This window comes from Falco naumanni, chromosome 2 (assembly GCF_017639655.2).
Source record: "Falco naumanni isolate bFalNau1 chromosome 2, bFalNau1.pat, whole genome shotgun sequence".
Lineage (NCBI taxonomy): Eukaryota > Metazoa > Chordata > Aves > Falconiformes > Falconidae > Falco > Falco naumanni.
In genome coordinates this window covers 78,582,935-78,610,575 of record NC_054055.1, presented here as the reverse complement: position 1 = coordinate 78,610,575, position 27,641 = coordinate 78,582,935, and the positions used below count along the sequence as shown (strand labels likewise).

Genomic DNA, 27,641 nt, shown 5'->3' with positions numbered 1-27,641 from the left:
GGGAAGCGCTGGTTTTGCTCCCCTCCCTTATCAATAGCAGCAGCCAGCAGGAGTAATATGGGGGAAGAAACTCTGATGAAACCAACAGTGGGACAAAACTGGGTTTTAGAAGAGGTTCTTCCCTGCCCTCCACTTCCCCACTGCTTCCTGAGTGAAATGACCACTACAATATCCCACCATGAGTGATCAGTGAGTATTTATGTGTATAAAACCCGTTTTATAACACCTCCATTACTGTTTCCCTTCTTATACCTTACATAGGCACCTCAGGTACTCCACACCCTGATGACCATCCTCAGAACCCCAGCCAAAAGGTTTTGGTTTGTTTGGTTTCCATTCCTTTCCCTCTAAATCTGAAAGCATGTCTAACCACACTAAGTTAACATAAGCAAACAATCTTGAATAATAATAACAGTATACATTTTTAAATCAAAAGAACCTCTACTGCCCATTCTCTAACTGAATTTACTCTGATAAAGTATTTTTTATTAATGCAAAAGAAAACCTTACTCAAACTGTAGCTGCAAAGAAAAGTGAACTGAAGTACTGTTAAGGAAACAGATACTTCAAGAGGGAAGAAAACGAAATTGTCTCAGACTTGTCTAGCACTCTAATGTCCTGTGAACTACCTCCTCTTCTCACCAGCCCTCTGGAACACCAAAGGAGACTCCCCATCAGAGCACATGCTGGTAAGGAAGCTTAGTGCAGACAAAGTCAATAAAATGTAGAGCTACATACCAAACCACCAACCATGAATACCTTGATATTAAGGCAATTCCAGCAGCCAGGGATATAACAAGCACATTAACACTGCTTCCAGAGACCACATTATTAAGAAGTCGAAGCCAGCTTGCATACATGCAAAAATGTTCCTGTTTCATGAAGCCAGATTTGCTTGTGCAAGATCTCTTGGCAGACACAACTGATTAAAAGTGTACAGAAGCATGACTTGTTCAAATGGCCTCAGCTGTTTGCTTTTTTTCAAATCAGATACGATTTGCCACTTGAGCAAAACCTCACGCATGCTTCGCTGCCACTCTGATTCAGGGGCAAATCTTGAACTATTTTTTCAACCAGCATAAAGCATTAGCAGACTTGGCATTAAAAAAAAAAATAGCAGGGGTGAGGAAAGAAAATATTGAATATTGAAAAGAACTACATAATCTTTAAATCTTTCCTACGTCTGATGTGGTTCAGTAGGTTATAAAAGTCCCTCCTGCCTCCTGAATTCCCAGTGCTCTGCCTAGCATGAACACCCTCCTCCCTCTGGGCTATGCACCAGGCTGTGCTGCACAGTTGTCAGCCAGCAAAGTCATCCTCTGCAGCTGAGCTATGGAATATGAAAGGGAGGGCAGAGGCAGAGGGAGGGAAGCAGTGGCTGCAGAAGGGTGCTTCGCCTCCACCACCAGCTGCAGACACACAGCTGGACATCGCTACCCCGGACTTCCTAAAAGAGCCCTTCTCTGACAGGACTGATCATCACTGAGAGTGGTGATAGGTAGGCAGGCTGGCAGGCAGTCACATTGTGAAAGATACTGACTTAAAAAACTAAATTAACACTTTTTTATTTTCTTTCACAAAAGGACTGAACTGGGAGAACTGTAAATACCTCCTTATGTCAAAATCCATTCCCAAAGCTGCGCCTTTAGCTCCCCCACCCCTCCACAGCTGCCCATCGCTGCGGGCAGCTCTGTGAATGGTGACACATCCCGGGCCTGGGCACCCAGGAGCGGATGAAAACAGAGGCACGGCCGAGCCTACCAGCAGGGTAGCATCCAGGGGCTGAGAACTGGCTGCACCAGAGGCGGGGGCAAGTAGTGCCGTGGGGCATTTAGCAGCATGTTTTTCGTCACTCGGCAGAGCCAAGGCAACAACAATTTTCAGACCACTGTTAATGAATTAAAAACTCAAATCCATCTTGATGTCTCCCAGGCTGCTGCCTGACATCTGGCCATGGAAGATGAATTAAAGCTGGAGAAGTCTCATGATACACTGTTTCTGAGGAATATTTGTACAGGCATCTTGTTCTTTCTAAGGACAGGATGCAAGGCTTTGCACTAACTCTTGCTTTATGTAAATGAGCCTTGGAATCTAAAGGGATGGAAGCAAATAGGAAAACAACCAAGCAGGCAGAGAGAAGGCAAAAGATGATTAAAATCTTATTGAGGTTAATGGAGAAGCTTCCAGTGATGTCACAGGTGTCTGGGTCAGGCCTCCAAGTGGAGAAAAAGCACATGCTGAATAGCTAACACACTGCAAGTGAGCCACCCACCCTTCCAAAAACCTGCCCTCCAGCCTCTGCCGTGGGCTCTGAGGGTAAACAGGGACTTGGTCATGCAGAGTCTTCAGTCTGGGAACCTTCAAGAACACCAAAGTCTCCTTTCAGAAAGAAGTATATAAATTGACCAGTTTCCAAAACTTTCATTTTTTTGTTTGGTAATATGGTTTATACAACACTGCTGGAAAAGAGAGAAAGCTTCCCCACAAACCTGTTCTGCTCTTTTGTATTTACAAATGGCTTTCCTGCAGTAGTGTAACATTCAATACTTTTGAATGTCTCCCTTTCCGGCGTATTGTTGCTTCAAACTCTTTCAAGTTTCAAACACTTCACGAGCACAGTTAAGCATTTAAAACTTACCTCTGATGTGATGCTTTTCCCACCCACTAAGCCCTTGCTCGTTCTTGCTGTTCAAACCTTACCTGGCTCTTTCTACATGGGCAAGTCTAAACAACCTCTCAAGAGCCTGTCCTTTCTGTTTCTGGGGAGCCGGGTGCCAGAACTACTCTGCAAGGCTGAAAGGGACGTTATTGTTGCATTAGGCTTATCAAGCTCACAACCTGTACTTCCACTTTCATTTACATCTTTGACCTGCTGTAGGAACATCAGTGACCCCCCACCGCAGGTGTCTGGCACAGGCAACCATCTCAACACCACCACGGAGAAGGAACTGAGCTAAGGGATGAGGTGAGCAATGTCCTGTCCCAATCAACGTTAGCAGTCAATACTAAAGCCAGGACTGGACCTTCAGAGAGCTTAACACCTACTGTTGTCCTGTTTTGTAGTCCCTGCCACTATTTCTTCACTCTTTCTTTCTAGGATGCCTTTGGGGGTTTTCAGTAGCTATATCTTACCCTTCTTTCTCCTTGAAGTATTTCTTTCCCACGAGGGTATCTCTCATTTTCCTGTTTTCCCCCATTTTGTTTAGTATCCCATTCATCTCTTCTTTGCCCCTGTCTGTGAATCAGAAGATCCAAACTCATCGTGCTTACACCACTACCAGACAAGTGTGTAGCTGTGGCAGCAGAGCTGTTTCTCAAAAAACTGAATACTATTTTATGTTCTGCAAGTATCTTACGGTAGGTTCGCAGCACCTATTCCTGATCTTTCCATTATATGAATGTTTTCAGTGGTTTCAAATTTTGCAAGGCTTCAAGCCTTTGGGCTGAGGTTTTCCTCAAGACTGGTCACAAGCGAACACACTTTTTTATTCGTTTGCTTAATGTGTCAGTCAAAACAAAATAAGTGTTTCCAAAATCAAAGCCAAGAAAATATGTTTTGGGAATATTCTTCACCCATGTTAAGACAGTTTTGGTGTCTTTTCTTTCAGGAAGTCAGAGTGTAAACACAAGCAATTCTTGGTGCAGAAACTGAAACTCACACTCTCTGTGGCCAGATGAGCATCCTAACAGCTTGGCCATAGAGTAATGATGATGCCTCCTTGCTTTCTGGCCTCATCCATACAGTGATGCAGCTTCATTAGGAAGTGCATCTCCCCTCCCCATCTCCCCAGTTTCTTACCAGTGAACTCCACTGCAAGGGTGGAAATGTGGGAACAAATCACCTCAGACACAGAGAAGAGTCTCACCTCCACCTCCTTCGATGGTCAGATTTGGGAACACAAGTGGAAGCAGCCCCACACTTCGGGAAGTCTTGCTATGCAGGAGGAAGGTGGAGAAGAAAAGAGGGTATGTTGGGAGAAGGCTGAAGACAAGCCAAGGAATGTCTTGTTTCTGGCTTTTCTTGCTTAGACACAAGATCAACTAATCCATTTGGTATCTTACAGGGTGCTTTGTGTTATGCTGAAATGCAGAGCTGTTGGGTGCCCAGCAAAATGAGGGTCAGAAATGGAAACACCTGTACATGTCAAGCACTTCCAGCACAAAACAGAAACAGAAGCTGGGCAGGGATTTTCTGCAAAATAGTTTTTCACTTAGTCAACTAAGACCTACCTAAGTCCTACTTAAATGCTTTATTCCTTTTTTGGGAACGGGCCCTTTGCCAGCCAGCTGCTCCAGCTGCTGTGAGAGCATGCTTCCACACATCTCCCACTACCTTTCCCGTCCTGGCGCGGGGACAGGCCACCTTGCTCCAGCACAGCTCTTGGGGGGAGAACCAGCCAGGCAGAGGCAGCCAGAGGGGCTGTGCTGCTCTTTTCTCTGTTTTCAGGGCTGGGACTCAAGGTGGTTGGGTCGGTTTACCTCTCTTTATGCTTATTTATATACTGCCTGGTATAAATCACCTGGCTATAATCTGACTGCACAAGCTCATGTGCCAAGGCAGTTTCATGTTTCTGTACACAGCTGAGGGATGACTGTTTCCTTCTAGTATTTTAGTCACATTCTGGCAGCTTTTATAGCAATATAGAAAATAATGAGTGTGAGCCCATCTACTGCTCAGGTATTAAGTTCGACAAAGTTTGTAGGGAAGGGAGTTCCTACCAAGTCAGTGCGGAGCACAAACGTCCCAGACTGGACTGCTGCTTAAGTTCACTGGGACCGTCATTCCTTGCTCACCGTAGGTTGGCAGTGTCCTTGTCTTCCCTTCTTTCACAGCAGGTAAAGGACAGCACCTTGTTTTTAACCTCCACAGTGCCCACCCATCACTTCACAAACTGGCAGAGACCTACTTTACCACTGAATAATGGTGATAATAATAAAGTTAAATTCATAGTAACTGATTTGCCAATTTGCAGTTGTTTTGAAATTTGCTGCTTTTGTTTCAGACCTGAAGAAGGGTTAGTGGGACAGAAAGCTTGTCTGGTCTCTTTTTTTGTTTGTTCACTTTTTTCTCCAAATTAATTTATTGGTCAAATAAAAATCTGGTTTCATTTGAAAACAAACAAGTAAACAAAATGAAAACCAGACACTTCCTAGATTTTTAATTGAAATTGTCAGCAGGTAGCTGAAAATTAATAGTAATGTGCCTAGTCATGTTTATGCAAGAGGCAGGGAGAAAAAACAGCCCTTTGCTGATAGTCCATGAAAGCTGGCTAAAACATCTGCAGCCTGCCTTTCCCAGGGCCACTTCTCCCTGTTTCTCAGCTACCATGGGTGGTACATGAAAAATATTTATCAGGCATCAGTGAGATATTTCAAATCATTTAGAGCGGTTTGTGCCTCTTCCCTTTTGTGGGCTACAAATACCTGGAACATCAAACCCAGCCTTGGACACCAGGTCCCAGCACCAGCCTCATCTCACTCTGGTGAGCAGAGACATCAGTTCCTACCTGTATGTCAACCCCACAATATTAATATATCCAGTGGCTCAGCAGCTCTCTTTTTAATTACCATTTGTGATGCCAATTCATTGCATGATGTATGCACTGTATGCCAGTCAAGTTGGGTTTTGTTTTTTAATTAGTCATTGCACACCAGGGCTCTCATGGCTCAGCGTAGGTGTGGCTGTGAGGTGAGGCTCCCTGCAGGGTGTCAGGCTTCTGCTGTGGCAGATGAAAGCTACTTTTCCCGTAAATCACAGCACTCCTTTAGCCCATACCACAAGATATTACACTGGTAGAGGAATGACCTTAGTAGCCCACAAATATCCCACTGTATGTACACATTTGCAAACACTGCCGAAATAGGCATGCTTATAATTCTCTGTTGCTATGCAGTCACTAAATCTCAGAACTGAAATACCAGTCTGTGAAAAGAATTTTCCACCAAAAAAAAAAAAAAAATATGTAAAAGCCTCAATAGTACTTAAAATAAAGGTAGTGCTGCAAAAGGCAAGGAAACTGGCAAGGGAAAAAGCATTTTATTTAAAGGTCTGTATATCCTTTTGTTCATCTAATACCTAACGCAGACAGAATCAAATCTAACTGGGGAAACAGCACACCTTGACTCAGCAGGAAGAGGGACCTTGTAACACTAATAAAGCTTTCCCTCTGTGACAGTTTCTGGGTCTCTCTTACTTGTATGGTGCAGCTGTTTTGTACTGTTTCATCAAGGCAGAGTAACAAGAAGGGCAGAATAACCTGCTAATTAAGCCAAATTTATGGCTTCTCTTCATGGCCAGGGCACACTAGTGAATTTGGCCTTGTGATTTTTGCAATACTAACAAAGCACAAGAAAGGAGGATGGGTTTGTCTTGGTTTCATCTTAAAACTCGTTACAAGCTGATTTTCTCAGGAAGTTATTTGGTTATGAAGAATTGCTCTACCTGTGTGAACAAGTTCATACGGCGGAAAGTGTTTTCAGAAAGTGACTGGTCTTTCATGCTAGCAAAATGCAGCCTGTGAGATAAAGTATCCATTTCCCTCACCCAAACCTAATGATTTTTAAATTGCATGTCTTTCTCTCTTCGGCAAAACACAGACGGTGCTACCAGCATAACAGAGACACATACAGATTACTTGAATTTTCTTTATACTGTATTATTGTGTGGCCAGTGTTCTCTCTGAGGGACACAACAGCTTCAAACCTGTTCATTCCTACTCCATTTTCTCTGCACTACAAAGATGTCAGATTGCACCAAGCACCCATTTCCCTTGATTGTCCAGGTCTGATAAACAGAGATCAAGTTCTACTTGATCTCAAACAAATATTTGGTAGCTACGTAACAAACCCAAAATGTTAAAACTTTTAAATGCTGGAAAGAAAGTTCAATAGCGTCCAATAAAATCAGGATGTGGTATTTCACAGGCAAAAATCTATATGCACTTACATAGAAAACATAGGTTCATTTTTACTATTTAAAATATTGCTTCATGATATGTGTGTTCTTATAATAATAATTTTTTATCTATAATAAAAAATTAAATAATAATAATAAATCTTATAAATATAGATGATGCATTGCCTATTCTGTAAAGCACAATCAGTGGCAAATACAGGGTATCAATGTGGGAGATTTTGGTGTTATCTCGAGTTAAGTCATGAATGTATCTTCTACATATGTTTCCCTTTATGCCATTATTACCCTTAATAAAGTCTCAACACAAAATAATTTTCTCAAATGGCAAGTCTGGGCCACATCCACAATGACCAGGAGCCGCAACCCATAGCTATGGTCTTGGAGCAAAGTCCTCACACTATCAAGTCTCCCCTTGAGCTTTGCTCAAGCCATCCTGGGGCTCATGCAGGGTGTCCCCATCCCCATCTCCATCCCTGGCCCCACTTACAGTCTGGTCCTGCTACTGCCCCAGCCAAGCATTTCCTCCTCACTGGCCCCGCAGGTGATAGCCACAGCTCCCAGATGGACAGAAATGGTCACGAGGGTCCTATAAAGCATTAAAATGCTGCACTGGTGTATAAACTGGGGGCTCTCACCTGCCTCTTTGAAGTGGTCTCAAAATACCAATGACAGTTTCATGTTGCTGTAGGGTTACTTATTCTCAGTACTGCCCAAAGTCTAATTTCAGGGCAGCTTTCTTGTTTTTTTCCCCTCACCAATCCATGGATGTGGTTAATTTAAGGTTTAAAAGGCTTTTTCTCACACATACACACACACCCATATATGTTTTCCACTGAAGTCTGTGCTTTTTCCTAGACCCACCCAAATTCCAGTACATAGCTCACTTGTGTGCCAAGCTTTCATACTCACCATGCAATGAATGGAAAAATGCCCTTTTTTCCACTTCTGCACATTTGGGGGGAAGGAGGGGGAGCATGTGTAGAGGAGAGGGAAGAAAGGCCTCCAGAGGAGTTCAGTTATACCTGTTATTTCAGAGAAGAAACGGAGAAGAGTCCCAGGGTTGTCCATGGGAACATTGTTTCTGCCCACCTGTGGAGGTGCATGGGGTCCAAGCCTGGTTGCTTGGTTGGGACTCTGAGCTGTATTTGTGGAGTGCTAAGGAGATTTTAAAATTAATAATTATAAAGTAAAAGTAGCATAAGCTGCTAGCTGATATGTTTCCATTCTGTTCTTATAAAGTACGTTAGTAACACTCTTGAACACATCGATATTTTATGAGAGGGATGAAAAAAAAATCAAAGCTTAATGATGAGAAACGTTGGGGAGTTTAAAATGGAAGTGATAGTTTTCAGCTGTGTCATCCTGAGCTCCCTTTAATAGGGTATTTCAAGCCATGAGCATCCTGGTGAAAGGTGGTGGACTGGCTGCAAAGGGCTTCTCTTGTTGGCCGCAGCAGCCTGGCAGAGAGAAGGCTGCAGGGCTAGAACCTTTCCACCCCTGCCCATGCCTGCCTTCCTACAAGAGCTTCCATTGTAGTTCATGGGGTGGCAGGAGACCCCAGACCATGGGGAAGGAGCCAGCAAAGCCCTGTCCCCTCCTGCTGCTGCATCTCCAGGGTGAACCCCAGGGCTGTAACAACACGCAAGCTCCATGCAGTCTATTTCATTGCACTCACTTCCATGGGGATTCTCTGATGTCTGGTCAAAGCAGGTCCCCCTTGATTTCCTCTTCTCAGTGGAGGGATTAATGACATCTCTCTGACTTACAGAGCCACCTAGTTTCATGAAGCTTGTTGGAACATAGTTTCTGAAGCCTCTGTTCACCTGCCAAGTTAAGCTGAAATTAGCCTGTGGATTTAAGTATGCGGGCTGTTTTTTATCCCTTTGTTGTGAAGGAATATGCTAGGTTAATTATTTATCCTTTCCATCCACAAAATTTTATCATTATACAGAATCTTATTATCACTCATATTGCAAAAACTGGAATAAAAAATACATAGTGTTTAAGAAAAAGCTGTTTCCTGAGTTTGTTGACTGGGAGGTTACACAGTCCAGGTTTGTATGTCTTCCAGATAAACTCCCAAGGAATCAGAGGGAAGAGAATATTTGTTTTCCTCATTGCTTTCCCAAATTACTCGATCCCTGCCAATTTCCATGACACAGACCCCTCAGTCTGCTGCAGAGACTGTGGCTTCTGAAAGGGAGGAAATAGCATGAATGTACTGGTGCACATCAATGTTTTTTTATTTTCTCGCCAAACCAAAAATACCAAAACAAACAAAAAAAAAATGGAAAAGGTTTCAATATTTTAAAAAAATAGTAATAAAAAAATCATTCTGGACTGAAGATGCTGTTTGTTCAAACCAAAACTAAACCTTTAATTTTGCTTTGACGTTTGTAGAGATATGTGTGTGTGTGTGTGTGTGTGTGTCTAATGTAAATCAGGTGAGGAACAAAACATTGCTTGAAGTGACAGGTTGCAACATCTTACTTTCACAAAGTCAAAACGAAAGTTTTTACTTTTCAAAATTATTTTCAGACTTCTTCAGTCTAAGGTGCTCTATCTTGTTCACATGAATTCATTATATCTTTCATCTGACCTAAATCAACATTTGCAGCCGTTAAGACTTTTGGCTGAAAAATCTCAGCCTTCTGTAGCTGTAAAGACCACATGAGTTTCCTGGCTGGTTTGGGAGCAAGTGAAACTTGTGCAATGAACTGTTCCTCTAGGAGAACACAGCAGAAGCAATGCCTGTCCCTGTTGTTGTGATCTGGGGACATAACTGTGTGATTCACTTGTCGTTTTCCTTTGTCCTATAGTTTCTTGGGAACCTCCATAAAAGCTTTGTGGTGCTATGTTACAACAGGGTGAAAAAAGCCCAGCAGCGATGATGTGCCCAAACAAGAAAAAAAGTTCCTGCTGTTTTTCAAAGTTACTACATTTCCTTATACTCAAAGGAGGCTATTTTGCTTGTTTATTTACACATACCTTATCTTTATGACGGTTCCTTTATGAACCCATGTCATCTCAAAAGCTCCGCAATGTTTTACAGTTGGGAACTTGGGAAGGTCTAGCTTTGATCACTGAAGTGATTAGACTGAATAGAACATTGTTCATGTTCTGCTGAGAATAGTTTCCAACTACGTTCAGAATACCACAAACTTATTTTTAAAATTCTACAATATTCAGCAACTTCTACCTTGGTTTTTGTGAGTTTTACAGATGCTGTGAATTTCAGAAGTCACTTTGATGTTTTCCAAGCAGCCTGATTTATGAGAACAAAAAAATACCACCATTCCCCAATTACTTTCTGTCGCCTTGTTATAAGGCTTGATACATCAATGGAAATATTGTCTGGCTGAGGAGGCCAGGCATAAAGAATAACTGGGGTATGAGGAAATCAACTACATCTCCCACAAGAGATCATTCTTTCAGTGGAAAAATCAAACTTTTTGATCCCTAACACTGTGCTTTTCCTGTAATATTTAATTTAATAAAGCCTCCATTTTCATTGAAAAACACACTTGATGGGAAACATGTAACTAGACCTAGTAGACATTTATGTTATTTTAGTGCTGTTTATATGTTGGTTTAGTGCTGTTGAACAGAATTCATATTTTGTAGACAATTGCTAAAGATAAGTGGTTGCAAAAAGTAGCTAAGCAGGACCATGAATATATCAAATTGCAGCAGTGTATTTCAAACGGGGTTAAGATAGTGCTATTGCTGAAAGTCGGACAGACCATGACTCCACCAGTCAGATGACAGCTTAATGGCAATGCAGAAAAGTCCTTCATTCACTGCTCTAGTGACACACTGTCAAACACAATCTTTCCCAAAAGGACATGTCGTTTCTGAAAGCACTTCCTCTGCTCCACTGCTGTATGCTTGACTTCTTGTCTGCAGGCAGCTTGATGCCACAGCATCTGCAAGATCCACCTTTTCAAGTCCAGAATTTCAGTTTATTAATTATTTCCCAATGTGCCTCTTGTTCACAGTCCTTCTTATCTGTTCCATGACCAAATCACTCATACTTCTAGGGTAAAGATCTTATTTCCTTTCTGCTATTTTGACCATAATTTCCCCTTCATTAATGCAAGCACCTTTTCATTACTTCATACCCATAAAGCTCACAGCCTAACCTTTCCACAGCTACTGCCCTGCCCCCCATAGCTCTTCTTTCTTTTACTCTTTGTTGGTATCTCATTCCTCTTTCTCAGCAATGCCTGTTTTTTGTGACTTTTTGCCCCCTTCATGGTTTATACTTCTCTTATGCCATTCCTATTTGACATACATGAAATTCCCCCCTTCACCAGATTCCAACCAAATCCTGAAAACACACCTGTTTTGAGACACATTACAATTTCAACAAACATCTGCTCATCTTTATGTTCACCTAGCAAGTTCCTCCTTTGTGTTGTATCATGTCTCACTTGCTGTTAGATCTGTAATCATTTAGAGCAGATCTAAAGTTTTCCTCTTCTTTGTTCATCTGACTGCAAAGCGTGTTGAGGACCTACAGCATGGTGAGAATTAACTTGTTCTGCTTACAGGCTATGTTCAGCATCAGCATTGATAACAAGTGATTTCTTTTTTGGAGGAATTCTTTTCCAGGATGGCTCTACCTACTGCACACCTGGGATACCTTGAACGATGCTTCTTTATCTAATAGTGAGTTTTCTCTGAAAGAAACTTGGAGATACACTTTTTTAAAATTTGCCTGTGAATACCAGACATCTGGAAACCTCACTATGAGATGTTAGTTCAGACCTGGCTGCCAAGCATCTGCCAACTTGAGACATTTCTAAAGGTATATCCACTGCAAGACCAATTGTTGGATTCTGTAGGCTGAAATTTCTTCTTTGTTCATGTTAGTCCTCTGAAAGGTTTCTGTCTAGCCTGAGCTAGTTTGCTAAGGCACCAGAGTCAGCAGAGAGAGCTGGATACCTCCACACAGTGAGTCTGCCTCTTCTTCCTCTAATGCCTGGAGGTGCCCAACTCCTTGCAGTGCCTGATAAGCTGAAACTAGATCTTTAACTTTTAGACAGCTGAAATTATCTTATCCTTGCATCTGTATAGCAAGGCTAGTGTTCCTGAGGGGTGCCAAGTTTATTGCTTCAATAGAAATCAACTATTCCAGGGTATGTGACAGTACCCCCACTCTTCTGGGAAGCATGAGGCTTATGTACATATATTATAGAGTACATGTGTATATTTCAAGTTGGAATATCCTAAATAAATACATGCCAGCCTGACTCGTACTGATGAAGCCTTTTGGGTTAAATCCCATAGAAGATGCTGTGCAGTGTGGAATCCAATGCAAGATTACACAACATGATGTACTCTTTCCATCACACATACAGTTCAGTTATTGTTAAAGAATGTAAATTACACACTGAAGCAGATGAACAAGATTCTTATATAAAAAAAAATGCTATCTAGGAATCTAAAACAAGATAAGGGAGATGTCTGCTCTGTTTTATAGGGCTTTGACTATGACATTCCCTACCACAGGTCAGCTTGCTTGTCTATGTCATCAACATATACACTGCCACCACGTCTTTACCAGACTATGGATGCATCATGCTTATACTGTGAAATGCTTCCTCATCCATGTTGTTTTTACTTATGCACCTCCAAAAAATGTCATCAGGGCCTGCCTGTGAACAACCTGCATCCTACACCTTTGTCACCACTGCTTATTTCAAATGATCCCCTCTTCACAGCGTGGCTCAAATCTGCCTCTGCTTTTCAGCATGCCTAACCTGCCATTCAGCGGGATGGAGCTAGTAATCAATAGAAAAAGATAACTAAACCAGAGCCATTCAGTGGCACATATTGTCTTAAGCTGATCAAAGTAAGATAAAAGTAGTTTCTGTTCATAGCACCTGAAGTTTTAGGAACTCGACAAATTCTGAATCTTTGACCACTGTTTTCTTCTGAGGCTGGGAAATGAGGATCTGGTCCTTCTTCCCAACTTTTTTGTGGATTTCAGTGTTAATGTTTGAGCTCATATAGTATGTATTATGCTTAAATCAAAGTTTCTAGTGAGAACACAAAGGTTATTGACTTCTGTGACACTGTCAGTCTTTATGTGACAGCTTGGGTTTCTTAAGTTTCTTAAGATCGTATAAAGCAATCAGAAATAGAAGCTTTTCCTTGAATATGTAATCATATTTGTAAGACCCAAAGAAGTAACACAGTAATTAAAGGCATAGCGCCCCAGTCTGATCTTTTCACAGTTTACCAATCAGAGCTGTATCTGCAAAGGCAGAACTCCGCGCTACGGTACAGTAGTGGGATATATCACTGGAATTGCTCCACTGAAATGATTTCTTGGATTTCTGTACATAAAAACTAAGAACTTGTCTTAAATTAAGATTTTATGTTCCCTATCACCTAAGACCTTGCAAAAGGGAGGGAGATTTAACTACCAATAAATATTATTCCGGGTCATGATCAAGTCACAGCTTTGGTCATTTTACACTGACAGGAAAAGACCTCAACACTAAATTTTAGAGCTTTTTGTTCCTAAAATGTATATTTAAGGTTCAGGACATCTCTTATGGATTTTTTTGTTAGTTTGTTGGTTGGTTTGTTTTTTTAAAAACTGCAAGAATAGAGCAGAGTATGAACAAACTTCAAGGACCAAGCACTCCTCAAGACTTGGGCTGAAGCACCAATAATGTTTTTACCTGTATTAAAGACAGGGAGTGAGGCTGGTAGCCTTAATTGTTGGCATAATTATCTCAAGAAAAGCAAGAGTATGAGGAAAAATTAGATATATTTCTGGCAGTATGACAGACCTTTAGACCTTTGCAAAGCTAGCTGAATTATGGCATAATACTACAAATTTTACTTGTTGGAATCTGTTTGCACAGATAAAACCAAACAGACCTCAACTTAGAGCTCATGGTGTGATGCTGCCAGCTGAAGAAACCTTTCTGGCCTCTACATTTCCCATTAGAGTATAAAAGGGCCACAGTGTGAATGAGAACCAGACCTGAAGCCTTTTGTTTGTCCATTATATATAGATAAAAATATCATTGTTAGCTTTCCCACACCTGCCTGAGTTGTATTCACTACTCTTGTGGAAGCATTTTTACACAGCAGGCTATTTCAGTCTTTGACTCTTTTCTGTGATGTGATAAAAGCTTTCAGCACCATTTATGTAGCTCATTTCATGACAGGTAATGGACACTGAAAACTAGCACCCATGAGCTGACATTTGCTATGTTAATTTATGATTCATAAACAGAATCCCTTGTAACAATTGACTTCCTGCCTAATCTTAGGGGAAGAGGAGTTGTGATCTAAAAACAGTAAGCTGGGAAGAGTCAAAGGACCAGCTGCCATGTATGGTAGAGGCCACCAAGTATGACAGTTAATGAAACTCAATATGGTAATAAAATAAAATATTGCCTTAGAAGTTTTTCTTTTTTTTTTCATCCTAAGCTTTTGCATTGTTGTGAGAATGTTTTGACATTTGCCTAAAAAAATGAATCAGAATTGCAAGTGCTCTGTATCACTCAGACACCTCCTCCCACATGCTGGTATACCTTTGGTGTGTGACTGAAGCCCAGCCTTGCTCAAATGCTGTGAAAATCACAGAAAGCACATCTTCGCTTATCTTCCCTTAGTCCCTTTATTCATTGGTGCAGTACACAGTTTACTATGGAGAGAAGGGACTGTTGATAGGTTTGGTGTTGAAGTGTTTGAGGAAAGAAACTTTTAGGAAACATTATTTCTGGATAAGGCAGCAGGAAACTGAAGCCTGTTTGCTTGGCCGAGAGGCTGGAGGGGGTTCAGAAGAAGATAGGTGGCATGGAAGTTTCCAGGAGTAAGTATAGGCAGCTTTGAGTGAGATCATCACTGAGCAGGAAACAAGGGAGTGCTTAGGGGGATCTTTACAGACAAGGTCAGAAAAATTCAGAAACACTTTTTCCAGTTGACATTTTCCTTGGAAAATGTTGACTGAAATAAAAATCATTTAAGCAGGAAGAATTTATTTACTGGTGAAAGTCTATATTATTGTATATTTTTATCAGGCTATGTAATTCTAGTGAGAAGGGGAAAATTTGATCATAATCTATTTTTTCCCTTTTCATCAGTTCATGCTAAGAATATACCTTTTAAGTCATCTAAGTAGGTGTACTGTTATATATATTGCTTCATTACAGATTACGGCAATTTGTTCAACAAATAAACATTTTTATCATATAGCCTCTATGCAAAAGTGTGAATTGTAGATAAGGAAAAGTTCATAATGTAAACCCAGAGAAGTATCCTGCAAGCTCCAATCTAACCAAGAGTGAATCACTTCAGTTAAAGCAACAGAGATTAAATTAATCTAAGCAGGTGATAATTTTCTTCCAGTCAAAACTTATTTTACTTTATCACTTTTGATAGAGACGGTGGCTTACCCAGGATCTGTAAGCATGGACAACTCTAGGTGACACTCTCCATGAGAAAAACAAACCAGAAAGGAGTCAAGTGTGGTTCTAAAGGCACCAGACTGCAGTTCCCAAGGTTTAGACTTCCCCTCCACCTTAAAACCCAGGTAAAATGCATTATGCCCTGAAGGTCAGATTGCACAGGCTACTTTGAACCACGTGGAAGAAAGACATTTCTTAATCAAGAAGCCCTCCTGGGAGGCAACAGAAAGGCATCTGGCTCTCATACCTCAGCAGACACAGTGCAGGTAGGGAAGGGGCTTTGCAAGTAACGAAATGCCTAGATCAAAGTGACCAGATGCTCACCCACAAGGTGAGCCAGATCTCCTCAGCAAGGACTCCAAGGAGATTCTCAAGCCTCGGTCAGCAAAAGCTTGCAGGGCTTCCCAGTATCCCCAAGGGTGTCCTGAAGACACAGGGAACCTGCACAACGCTGTGGTACTTCCCTGAGATACATGCTGGGTCCAACTTATGTCCCAGCAGTTTGGTTTCAACCTTTCACCAAAGACAGCCTGAGGTTTGCAAAAGGCTCTGCTGGAAGGTGGAATTTGCCAGACACATTTCTCCACAGTGGGTAAAAATGACTGCAGATGTGTTATGTCAAAAATATGCCAACCCTCACTATGTCCAAACATTTATTTTGTCCAGTAAAGTATGATAATACTTAGAGCATTCATGTCATTGCTTGCTCTCTTTCTGCCTGACCATGACATCTAACTTGCTGTGAACTTCAGATGGTGCTAGTCATACAAAGATAATTTCATACACTTAGGAGGAGGAAAAGATGCTGTGGCTCTTGCCATTTTTCTTCCTTTCTCCTGCCCAATTAGTAATGTATCCGCTGCTTTTGGCTGCTCTCCATGTGTTTTTCACACCATTCAGGCTCAATAGGTATAGAATGAGCAGGCATTTCAATTCATGCACCCCCAGTACAAGGCAGCTACTTTTTTTTCAGCTGTGCCCTGTTTACTCCAAGAGCATGCACATGCTGAACACCAAGCTATTTACCATATTAATGTTACAAACACATTGAGTGTTAAAATGATCCTCAAACCTGTAGTAACTCATTCAAGTAAGTAATGAATGTTGTCTCATCCCAAGGGGTCAAGGATAGCTCAGCAGGAAGGAGGCTTTGAATAGTTAATACTTAGTGACTTTGTTTGGGCTGAAAATGTTGATTTTAACTATTTGATGCTCTAACCAGTATTTTTTTCTAATTTTCATATACACAGTGTAGCCAACAAGGTAAAGACTTTTTCCTCCATTAAAAAAAACCACAACAACAACCCCCCCCCCCCAAAAAAAAAAACAACCAACAACAAACCAAACACAACCCCCCAAAAAACAACATAAGAAAAGCCCAAAACAACTGTGCCATAATCTGCTTTGTTTTTCCTGGAAACAGAGTGAATCAGAATTTATTTCAGAATGTTCTGAGGTTCAGCATGCAAAACAGTTAAGTTTCTGTTTTTCTTGGCCCCTCACAAGAGTACTGCTTGGTACTTCACAGCTTTGGTATCTACCTGTTCCCAAAGAACACAGCCTGTCTGTGTGAACTGTGTGTCTTAGGAGAGAGAAACAGGAGAGCAGGAGGGAATAATAGTCCAAACTGCTTTAATATATCCTGCACAAACAAAAATTTCAGCTCCCATCAGGGCTGTGGGTCGATGGCTTGTTTGTTTCATTGCATGAGGAGCCAGGATAAAAAAGAACTGTTTGTTTTCATTTGAAATTCTATAAAAAGTAACAGGACTGAAGTATTGTATGTATGTTGGAAGTCTGAAGCCCAAGTCATCTGCTGCTGTTTTTGTCTCTAGGCCATGCCTCATTTACTGGGATGAAATTCTTGGGGAAGTTTTTGGTCTCGTCTACACTCTGCTTTTCAAAAACGATGCCAGTTTGTACTGTACAGCCAACACTATCTTACATTCCAGGCTTGTTTCCCCCCTCCTATAAGCTGATTATTAGAGAGTGCAGAGAGCATAGTGACATTTTACAACCAAGGATATAAAGAAGACATTTCTGTAATAGCAAATTGCCCCCTTTCCCCCTCAATTTTAAAAAAGAAATCACAGGTAATACAGGAGAACACAGACAGGTAGGTAGGCAGGCACTTGATCAGAAAGACCCTAGAAATGCCTCTAAATACAGCCAAAGGCAAGCGAGGAAGTGAGCTTAGTTAAAAAGTAATGCAGATACTCCTGGTTCACAAAGGAAAGCCAGCTTTGTTCCTTTTTATGATCAGCAGGGAGAAAAAAGGAACTTATCTGTAAATCTCTTTACAGCCTGATCCCTGTGTGAAAACAAAAAGTGAGGCAAAACCAAGCTACATTGAAGTAGAGGGGAATTTGCACCACAGGCTCAGGCTTTGATTACTGAGGATAAGCCAAACCTGTTGTAAACAAGTAGTTTGAAGACACATGCAAAAGTTGGAAGAAAATGAATAATGTTCTCCAACTCAGACGTGTTTACATTCTTTATACCTACCATAGAAAACTTACATAATCTTTTCTTATTCAGATAGGTAACAGGGACTGGATAAAGTTCTAGGCAAGCTTTCCCACTATGTCAATGAAAACTTATTTCTGCATTGAAAAAAAGAACCAGAGCTGACTGAAAGGTATGCTTCTAAGACCCTAAAAAGCACTACAGATTTCTATAAGGAAAAACCTCTGGCAGTCAAACATTTACAGAGACAGGTTCAGCATCTGCCACTCTCCCCAACATATAAAAATATCAGCCACATACATTACAAACCTCACATTCAGTAGCTTGCATCAGTGGAAAGACCAAACCATGACAGCTTTTGCTTTATCATTGCTAAAATGCCCGTATCTCAAAGTTCACAAGAAGGCATAATCTTATATACATTTTTCTTTTACAGACAGTTTCTAAATCCTTAAATTACTAATATAAGAGGAAAATAGGAAAAGAACCTACTCATTAGCTTTCAGTTCCGCACAGTCTCCAAAGCACTGTTAAGCATGTATGCATTTCTGACAAATACCTCTTACCTGTAAAAGAGCAATGTTCAGATTCCTTACTAGATGTTATCGTCATGACAAGTCAAACAATCTTTTTTATAAAAGGTTGGATGTCTTTTCAACAAAGCATGTGTGCGTGGTTAAAAAAAACCAAAACAAAACACAACCCTCAGAGAGTCTCTCTTCCCTCACTGTCAGTCAAAAACAAGTTGGAATAAGTCTGAGTTGGAATTACCTGAATAAAGAAACTGGAGAGAGGGAGGGAGGAGAGGGAGGGAGGGGGAAAGAGAGAGAGAGAGAGAGAGAGAGAGAGAGAAGAAAAAAAAAATAGTCTGAGAGGAGACTCAGTGATGTCAGCAGTATGTCTTAAGGAAACCTACAGCTGAGCCCGGCAAATTTTATAACTACGTTGCACTCAACACCTAGTTACGTGGTAAGCAAATACCTGCTTAAGAGGAAACTGATGTACTTTTAAAGAACGTCAGTTAATCTTTGACGGAACTTTAGCCAGGTTGATCAAAGTCCCTCAAAGGCCTTATTGCCTAAATAAATAAGGTTACAAGTGGCTGTATAATGCTAAGAAAAGAGTAAGAACAAAAAGTCAACAGTATTGATTACCCCTTTCCTGTTGGCAAAAGGGAGGCTGAAACTCATCTGAAGCAAATTCATACTATGGTTGTAACACTGAGCTGTAACAGCCACGGACGCAGCTGAAATCCCTGACCACCAAAGTTTCCAATCTGTTTCACCACAACACTCTTTTCCTTTGATGACTTACTCTGGGTTTGCTTCAGTGCCTTTCTGCTCGTTTCCTAGATGCAGAAAGCACAGAGAGTGATGATTTGAATTGGGGAAGGTTCAGCACCCTGAACACATCGAAGAAGACATGTGGATGTTTGCCATCTGTAAAGCTTGTACACTGCTGTTTGTACCACTTGGTATTTGATGGGACTCCCTGAACTGAATGCAAACAGCAGCAGTGAAGGAGAGGTCACTGCAGTACTAGAAAGGTTAATGTGATAGCCCTTGTATATCATTCTTCTGTGTCCATGTTCCCAGGAATACTGCTTCCAGGAATTACATATCTCATTAAGCTAGTCCAATACACCTGTAGCTCAGCATCACCCGCAGGGACATCCCATGGTCCAACCGATGCCAGGTTAACTTCATTCCTTCTCACTTGTGGGAAAGAGGAGATCAACACACGACGAATTGTTTACTAAAAAAATTCTGACCACCTCAAATTCACAGAGAACGCATTACCAAAAACAAAATCTCTCCTTTCCTCAGCAGTGTTGGTAAACAGACATTTAAATGCCATTAACAGACATTAATAATGTCATGATATGCAACCCTAGGAAACTAGAGGCTGGAATTCTGCCGTCAAGTGGTCAGCTGTGTAGGCATTCAGGCAGTGCCAGCAGGCAGCAGCTGTTTTATATTTAAAAGGATAACAGTTAGATGTGATTTCTTTTCCCTTTGCCAGAGACTAAAGAATTTCACACGACTTGAATTCTTCCCCGGATCCATGAACCTGTTGCACTGGTATCTCTTTCTCTATATTTACTATGAGGGAGATGGCAACAGCTCCTATCAGTTTTCATTGTATATATATAGATATATATATATATAAAATGCTTGTGAATGTCTTCTTCTCCTTTCAGAGAAGCTCCTTTGTTTGCAGAGCCCTCTGCAATGTCATGGGATAAAGCACCTATACTAGAAACTCTTTTTCGCTATCTGATTAAATTATGTTTAGCTGTAACTGAATTATACATTATTAAACCCCCCCAACTGCACCTTTCCTCTTCTTTCTTCGGATAAAGTTTGGGAAACTGCCCAAATCATAACTGAATATGAATATTCTCATGTGCTAGTCCCATACATCCCCCAAATCAGCATCCATGGCAACATGGTGCTTGTGAAATCATCTGCAGTGTGAAGGGTGGTTGGGAGAGCGTAATATGAGGATATGCTCTGAACGATGCATTTCACATTTTGTGCAACCACACTACAGTTCAGTTTTAAATTTTTGTACTGTTTTGCTAATACCCTGTGGATTCTTATCCCATTCCAGAAGACAGACCAGCAGAGCAGAGGGTAGAATTTAAGTTGTATGAGCATTTCCCAGCTTTGCACGCTTGACTTGAAAATGTAAATACCTTTCTTTGAACACGATTTTCCATTCATCCATTCAGCAGAGAGCTCACAGGTGATCAGGGCTCTGAGGACGAAATGATGACTACAAAACCTGTCTCCCAGGAAGCTGTGAAGAGGCTCCAGAAGATGACTGAGTTGGCTACACTGCTTATGGACATGTAAAACGGTCTTCAAATTTCTCATCCCCCCATTTTCTCTCTGCTTTAACTGTCCTGTCTCTTCCCCAACTTTGCACCGTCTCTGGTTGTTTGTACAAACCTCTCAGTGAATCCCGTCAGGCTGCTAAACCAGACAGAAAGTGTCATGTGTCTGTTCCTTTCTGCAGGGTTACTTTTCTGCCAGTCTAACAATCTGAGACACCCCATCTAGAGGCCACCTGAGTTTGGGAGCTCAGTGAGAGGAGTGCATGGCCAGCAGAGGAAAAGCAGGACATGGGTTACCCCAAGTGAGCAGCCTGCCAATAGCTGTCTCTGCTCAGCTCTGACTCCTCCTTTATTACCAGCAAACTATCTCAGTCAAGTGTTTACTGGCAGGTGACCACATGCTCCGGGATGGTTCCCACACTGCTGCTGAGGTGGGCCAAAAGAAGAAACTAATTTGTTAGTTCATGCCCTCCAAAACACGTAAACTCATGTGTTCTTTCTTCAGCTTTACCTCAGTACCGAAGCTCAAGAATCTGCCTCCTTACAGCAACAACAGGTAAGAGTTCAAAAGTTTGGCCAAGATAAGTTGAAATACTTATCCAAAATTCTTCAATCAATAAAGCTGAGCAGGAAATCCCATGATGATAAGGGGCTTGCTCAGGGCATTTTCAGTTCTTATGTTGGCTCTGGTTAAATTTAAGTTAGGAAAAGAGACAATAAAACTAGAATCCCTGGCAGTAAAGTTAGTCCTACACATCAGATCTGCACCTCCAACTTAACCTCCATCAGAAAGTTAGTTCTTTTACTGAAAAAGTTCTTTGGGCTTTTCATGTGGAGTGTGACCTCTGTGGAGAGCTCATGAGGATGTCTGCAGTGAGAATGGGGAAAAGCCACAGCAACAGTGATGCTGGCACTCTCTCTTCTCCTTTGTTTCTGTGAGCCCCAAATTCATGACTTAAAAATTAGACACAGGATATAAAGCAATTGGGATTGGTATATAAAACCAGACACAAGACTAGAAATGGACCTTCTGCAAAGTGAGGTTAAAATGTCCTGAGCAGAGATGTCACCTGAGAACCGCTGAACACCTATTTGTACTTTATGTACATATCTGTGTAAAGCTGAGCCTTGTCTACTCCTGCGCAGATTCTTAGAAGTACTGAGGAGCACAGCTCCCAGAGGAATCACACTGGTGACTGGACACTGTTGCATACATGATCTCTCAGGACTCAGACTCCCTCCGTAACACTGGGATAATAGTACAGCCAAACCTTAGAACAAATGCAAAAAAGATGGGAAGGAAAAGCACAAAAAATTATCTCTTGTAATAGCGCTTTTATTTTTAGTGCACCCTCCAAGTCAAAACAATTTTGTAAAGTGTTCAGTTCTGCTGGCTGGAGGCCAGAACTATTCTGCCATGATTCGTGGTGCTCTGCATTCTGCAGCCATTTCAGTCCTGCAGCCCAAACACTGCTTTTATATTTCAGTACTAAACTGATAGAACTTAATGTTTTCTGCATGTACCAGCTGGCTTTTTACCTTCATCTACACAAGTTATTTTTTTCTATTTTTATTGTAGGCTTTTGAAAAACTGCATCAATAATAGCAAGGCTTTCAGTAAGCAGAAGGGTGAGTGAAAAGCTGGCAGGAGTCCTGCCTAAGTTGTCCATGGGCTTATTACTTCAAAATGTGTCTTCATTTGAAAGCAAGTACTGTAAAACCAATGCAACAGAAACTGTCCACTTCATATTAACAACAACAAAGTATAACACACAATGCAGAACTAATCCCAAATACCATTTTGTCAAGAATTATTTGAATTACACCTTGTCATTCAGTATGTGACATGTCCAGGATTAAAAGTACATTCACTAAAAAGGGTAAAAAAGCCACACAGTGTTATGCACATGAAAGAATTTGATTTTAAAAGTAAGAAACTAACTTTAAAATTATTTTCCTGTTCATGAACTTACTAGAAGACACCCTGCAGCTAAGGTTTCAGTGACTTTCTTGCGTGGAAATAGAAATACATACTTTTCAAACCAGAAGATTGAATAAGAGACATTCAAAGTATTTAATCCAAAACTGGTTCTTGTTAAACACAAAGAAGCTCTCCTGTGACTTTGCGCTCTCTTTACTGTATGTTTTCTCGAATTGCTTTAAGATATTCTCCTATTTTTTGGTTTTTTGCCCTGTGCATTGAACTATTAATCTAAACTGTAAATCAAACCATTCATCTGCTTCTTATTGATCAGGTTCTTGATAAAAAAAAAAAAAAGAATTGAAAGGGCTAAAGTTCATTACACAAATTCCCATGAGATTAGGTAAAACATAGGACCTGAAGGTGCTGTAGGAAATGCAATTCTCCAAGCACATGAATGCTAAGGGGCACATGAATCTTCACACTCCAGCGAAATCAGAAACCATGCTCTCACAGCATTATGTGCTCTTAGGACAGTCAATACACATTTTTCCATCCTCTTTCTTTTGTTGCCTCTTTGTTGACATTGCAACAGCATCTGCACCAAGGAATTCACAGCACATTACCTAGGCTGCTACGGTTTAAAGTGGTGGTTTGCGTACAAGCACTCCGCCATGTGTTCTTTGCATTATGAGAGGTTGTGGCTGAGACCGTCGTTCCAAAGGAAGATTCGTGCACGTGAAAAACATATAATTGGAATGGGGTTTTATTCCACTTGATGAGCTTCACACGGAAGGATCTGGCTGAGGAGGGCCCAGCTCTGTTCTCAATGAAGCAAGCAGTGACCTTTGTGGAAACCCTGTTACTGCAGCAGTTAATGCTTTCAAAAGCTTCAAGTTCACCCCAAGTAATTTGGATCTGAGAGGACTGCAGTTGCTGAGATGTGTTTTATCTGTTCACATTAGGGGAGGTGGTTGTTCTTCATCCAACTGGCTTGGGGTTTCAAAGCCTCAGCAAAACTGCTGTCCTGCTGGGGATGGAAGGACTTTGACAGCAAACCTCAGCTTCCAAATTTAAGCACCTGCCTAGGGGTGTCACTTCTTCATGACAAAAGTACTGACAAATTACTGCCCAAGATGTCAAAAGGATTACCAGGTAGCAGAAAGCTCTGGAGAAAAAGCAGCCCCCTGAGAAAAGACACTCATTCCCAGGCATGTTTGGCTGCCTTCTCCCCAGCTGCGGAAATGAACATCCTCCGGTTTTGGTTCTAGCCCAGAGTCAGGGCAGATTCACAAGCAGGAATTCAAATCCAAGCTGACTTTCTACACTAGAGTGAAAATTACAATAGGCTTCAGATCCAAGAGGGATTTTAACTTCCCCTCCCCCGTGAATCTGGCCAAAATGTCCGAAGCAGTCAAAATTCAACTCAGATTCCTGGAACTGGGCCACATGACTTCGCTTTCTGAAACACTGTGGTGGGTGCATGCTCAGTTTGCCACATCATGAGACAGCAGGATGCATAAAGCTATCCATACGGATGATCTGCTCACATTGCTGGTAACACCCCAGCAGGCAAAGATGCTTCCTGTAGCACTTCTATGCTCATTCTTACGAAAGCAAGATCAGACAGCTTTCCAGGTCACTCAGGTTGTAGCTTTAACATGACATTGGTTTTATTGCAATAGGATCAGATCCACAGTCATGGAGAGCTAAGCTCTGCAAGACCCAATCCTGAAAATTGCTCTTAGCTACAAGCAGTATATCTGGCCTAAGAAATGGCCCAGGGTTATGGTCCAGAAGAGCTGCTCCAGGGGATGTTGGGAGAAACAGGGCTGAAAGCAGTCAGCTGTGAGAACCACTGACTCAAAAAAAAGGGAGACAATTTTCTCTGATCTAGCACTTTCCTCCACTTGAGCCATGATGGTTGGTCCCCCCGGTGTGCCTGTGGCTTCTCCTCAAGTGTGAATTTCCCTAGTTAGAGCTGTCCTGATGACCAGAAATCTTTCTGGAAAATGCTGGAAAGCCCCAGCTTCTCAGTTGTTGCATCCCTTCTTCTATTGATGTGTTTTCTCTGGCACAAAGAACATTCCTCAGTCAAAGAAAAACCTGCATATGCAATACCTCCTAGCTATATCCTGTCACATATCTTCAGTAGCACACTTTGAAGGACAGCAAGGGAAAGGGAAATCTCTCCTAGTCAGATTTCAGTTTCTTGGGGTCACTGAATCTGCAGAGTCCGCTCTGAATTTTCCACCATGGGGCCTCAATCTCTAGTTCTGAAACACATTTCATAGCAGTCCACAGCAGGTAGGTTAGTCTTTTTCCTTACCTTTAAAACTCAGCGATATTTTAATGGAGCTCTGCTTTGGAGCGATTTGAGAAGTACTTGGAATGGGCAGCAATAAAAGCCTTTAGAAAATACACATTATGTACTTTCTTCACCGAATTTCTTTGAGCTGTACAAACCTGTGATTCTTTAGGATAAAAACGTGGCATTACTATTAACCAGTTTCAGATGCCAAGACTAGATGGCCTCTCAGGAAGCAGTACTAAAAAGGCAGAACAAATTAAGCAAGTAACTGTGCATTTTAAATGTCTTCATGGAAAATAACTGCTGGCTTGAATGAAAGGAAGCGTAGACTTTTTCCATACTTTATCAAAGAAGATTATGAAGCGAACCTACAAACAACTACTGAGGTTGTTGGCAGAGCGTATGACACTACTAAAGTGCATGAAAAGAAGGTAATAAAGGGAAGAGTAAAGAATTTTCAGTACAAGGTGTATGTACAAAGACTACCCCCAGGCTTACTATCACCAACATAGATCATGGCATCCCTACTACGAAAAGGTTAGGAAAGTGGTCTTCCAAAAGCAAAGGGCAAACATTTGTCCAGACAGTGCTAAAAAGCCTCAACTTTAAGATTAAATGTTGTAGAAAGCAGAGTTGCCATCATTTAATCTACTGAACTCAACTCTGAGAGGAAGTAAAATATAATCCATGATATTACAGGGGAAGAAAATGATTGTTTTGTGAGAAGATGATGGCACAGGGGTGCTGGCTGCACCCATTGTCACTGTGATTGCACCACAGTTTCCATCGCAACCTCCTGTTTTCATATACCATAAGCATTGCAAAATGCTGACCTTTGGGGCTGCATTTTTCCATGCTTGCTCCGTGCCCCAAAGGTGAATTCTTTCAGAAAGTCTGAGCAAAATCTTTTCAGGGACCTTGGCTGTTATGTTTTGGCTGTTGCCAGCATGGCTTCCCTGGGGCAGATTGTATAGCAACTTCTTTGTTCCTCTGAGCTATAATAAATCCTACCATCCATCATGTAAAGCAGAAAATGAAAAGCATGAAAAACAAATCAGAGCTCTCCTGATTTCAACTTTTGCAAGGACTGTTTAAGCTTGCAAATGGCAGCAGGTAAAGAGAAGAGAGATTTAACTGGGAGGTACTGAACTGAGCAAAATTCTTCTCTAAAGATAATTGCTGACTACCATATTCACATCAGGAACACTTGGGTTACAGAAACAGCTATTGACAAATGATGTTAAATACAGTCTTCAAAACATGGCAACGTGACAAACCTGTGACAGGAAATTGTATTTTGTCCCTTCGGGTGTCTGTTAGATGAGACACTTGCTTTTCTCAAGCAGTTCATTAAGAAGTAAAAGGGAGCATGTTCCCATGCACTGCCATGTTAGCTGGTTTCCTAAAAGGCTGGGTAAGTCAGAGCCAAGGGCACTAGATGCTCTGGATTTTTCAAAAGTAGGACACTTGAAGGAGCCTTAAAAGATGGGCATAGATGCTGAACTACAGGTACCCATGCTCGAAAATGCAGTCTCAGGCCTTTAAAGACCACAGACTATGCGTTAGGATAGAGATGATGGGCAGCACTTAAAGCCAAAACCAATCCCAAAACAAAAGAATGTCTACTATTTAGACATAGTGCCCAGGTGGCCTCATATACCCCCCCACATTCTCATGATTTTATCATTCATGGAAAATATGTATGAAAGGTACTGTACAGACAGGAAAAGCCAGTCTCCTTACAGGCCGCAATAAAGACTAGAGCTGCCCAAAGGTCTTTGGGAGTGCAAATGTATTTGTTTCAGTAGGTCTACTCCATGAGGATACACACCCTCCAGGTTACAGCTTAATTTGGTGCCAAGTTGCTGGTAGAGAAAATCTGGTTGCCATATGATCTTCCTTTAATGCTGCTGAACAGTTGGTTAATATTCAGTTCTATGTTCATCTCACATGGTTTAGTCTTATAGGGATTTCAGTCACAGATTTTAAGGTACAAGCTGCATGAAAATCTGGGATAGGCTTTCTGGAAACAGATAGGATGGCTTCAGTAAAACATCACAACCAGTGTACAGAAGACCAAACAAGTTACAGTGAAGCCTTAATTTATGCATCAAAACTTTTGCAGGCAATCATGAATGATTCTTTAAATTCCTTCTTTCTCTGCATCTCCCAGGCTATCAGCAGATATGGGGAAAAGAGCAGCACTGCTGCTTGTCCCTGTCTGGGGACTTGTTCCTCCACTGAGTCCAGTTTGGCTACATCCCTGCATAGTGCGTCAGCCTGCTTAGCTGGAACCATTCAGACCAACCCTTTCAGTCTGTTTCTTGTTGAACTGACCTTGGCTGAATTTGCATGACTATCTCTGGTGTTCTGTTATCTGTTTGATTTCTGCAGTATTCCCACCATCATAATCTTTTCAGATTCAGTCGTTCCCATGCCTTGATTTCACCTCTTATCCTCCTTTCACTTTCCTCATTTGTCTTCATATGATTGCACTTTACGTCTACTATTGTTCCAACTTCAGCCTTTGAGTGCCTGATTATCTGCTTTCCTTGACTGTATTTTTCAGTCCACAAAAACATACTGTTCACAGGCTGTCTTGATACAGTAGTATTTGACATTAAGTATAATGCTTTAATGCAATACTTTTAATCTCAAACACAACAGAATGACTAGCAAAGATGAAGTTTACAAGGAATACAAAATAATCTGCTTGTTTTATAACTTCCTTTTCCTAGCTGCAACAATTAATC

At 41.3% G+C, this 27,641-nt stretch overlaps 1 protein-coding gene across 5 annotated transcripts in view; it reads right to left on the bottom strand.

Moving 5' to 3' along the window:
• The window catches only part of KCNJ15 (potassium inwardly rectifying channel subfamily J member 15), a 37,087-nt gene that overhangs the window by 5,420 nt on the left and 4,026 nt on the right, over positions 1-27,641 (bottom strand). The window contains exon 2 of one of the 5 annotated variants that reach the window (XM_040585081.1): positions 3,867-3,934. The exons of 1 other annotated variant lie outside the window; for it this stretch is intronic. In XM_040585081.1, coding sequence (XP_040441015.1) covers positions 3,867-3,934 — 68 coding nt within the window. Of the gene's footprint in view, positions 1-738; positions 2,298-3,799; positions 3,935-18,383; positions 18,768-27,641 lie in introns of those variants that run through there. 3 more of the 5 variants (XM_040585083.1, XM_040585086.1, XM_040585087.1) reach the window with 3 other exon arrangements.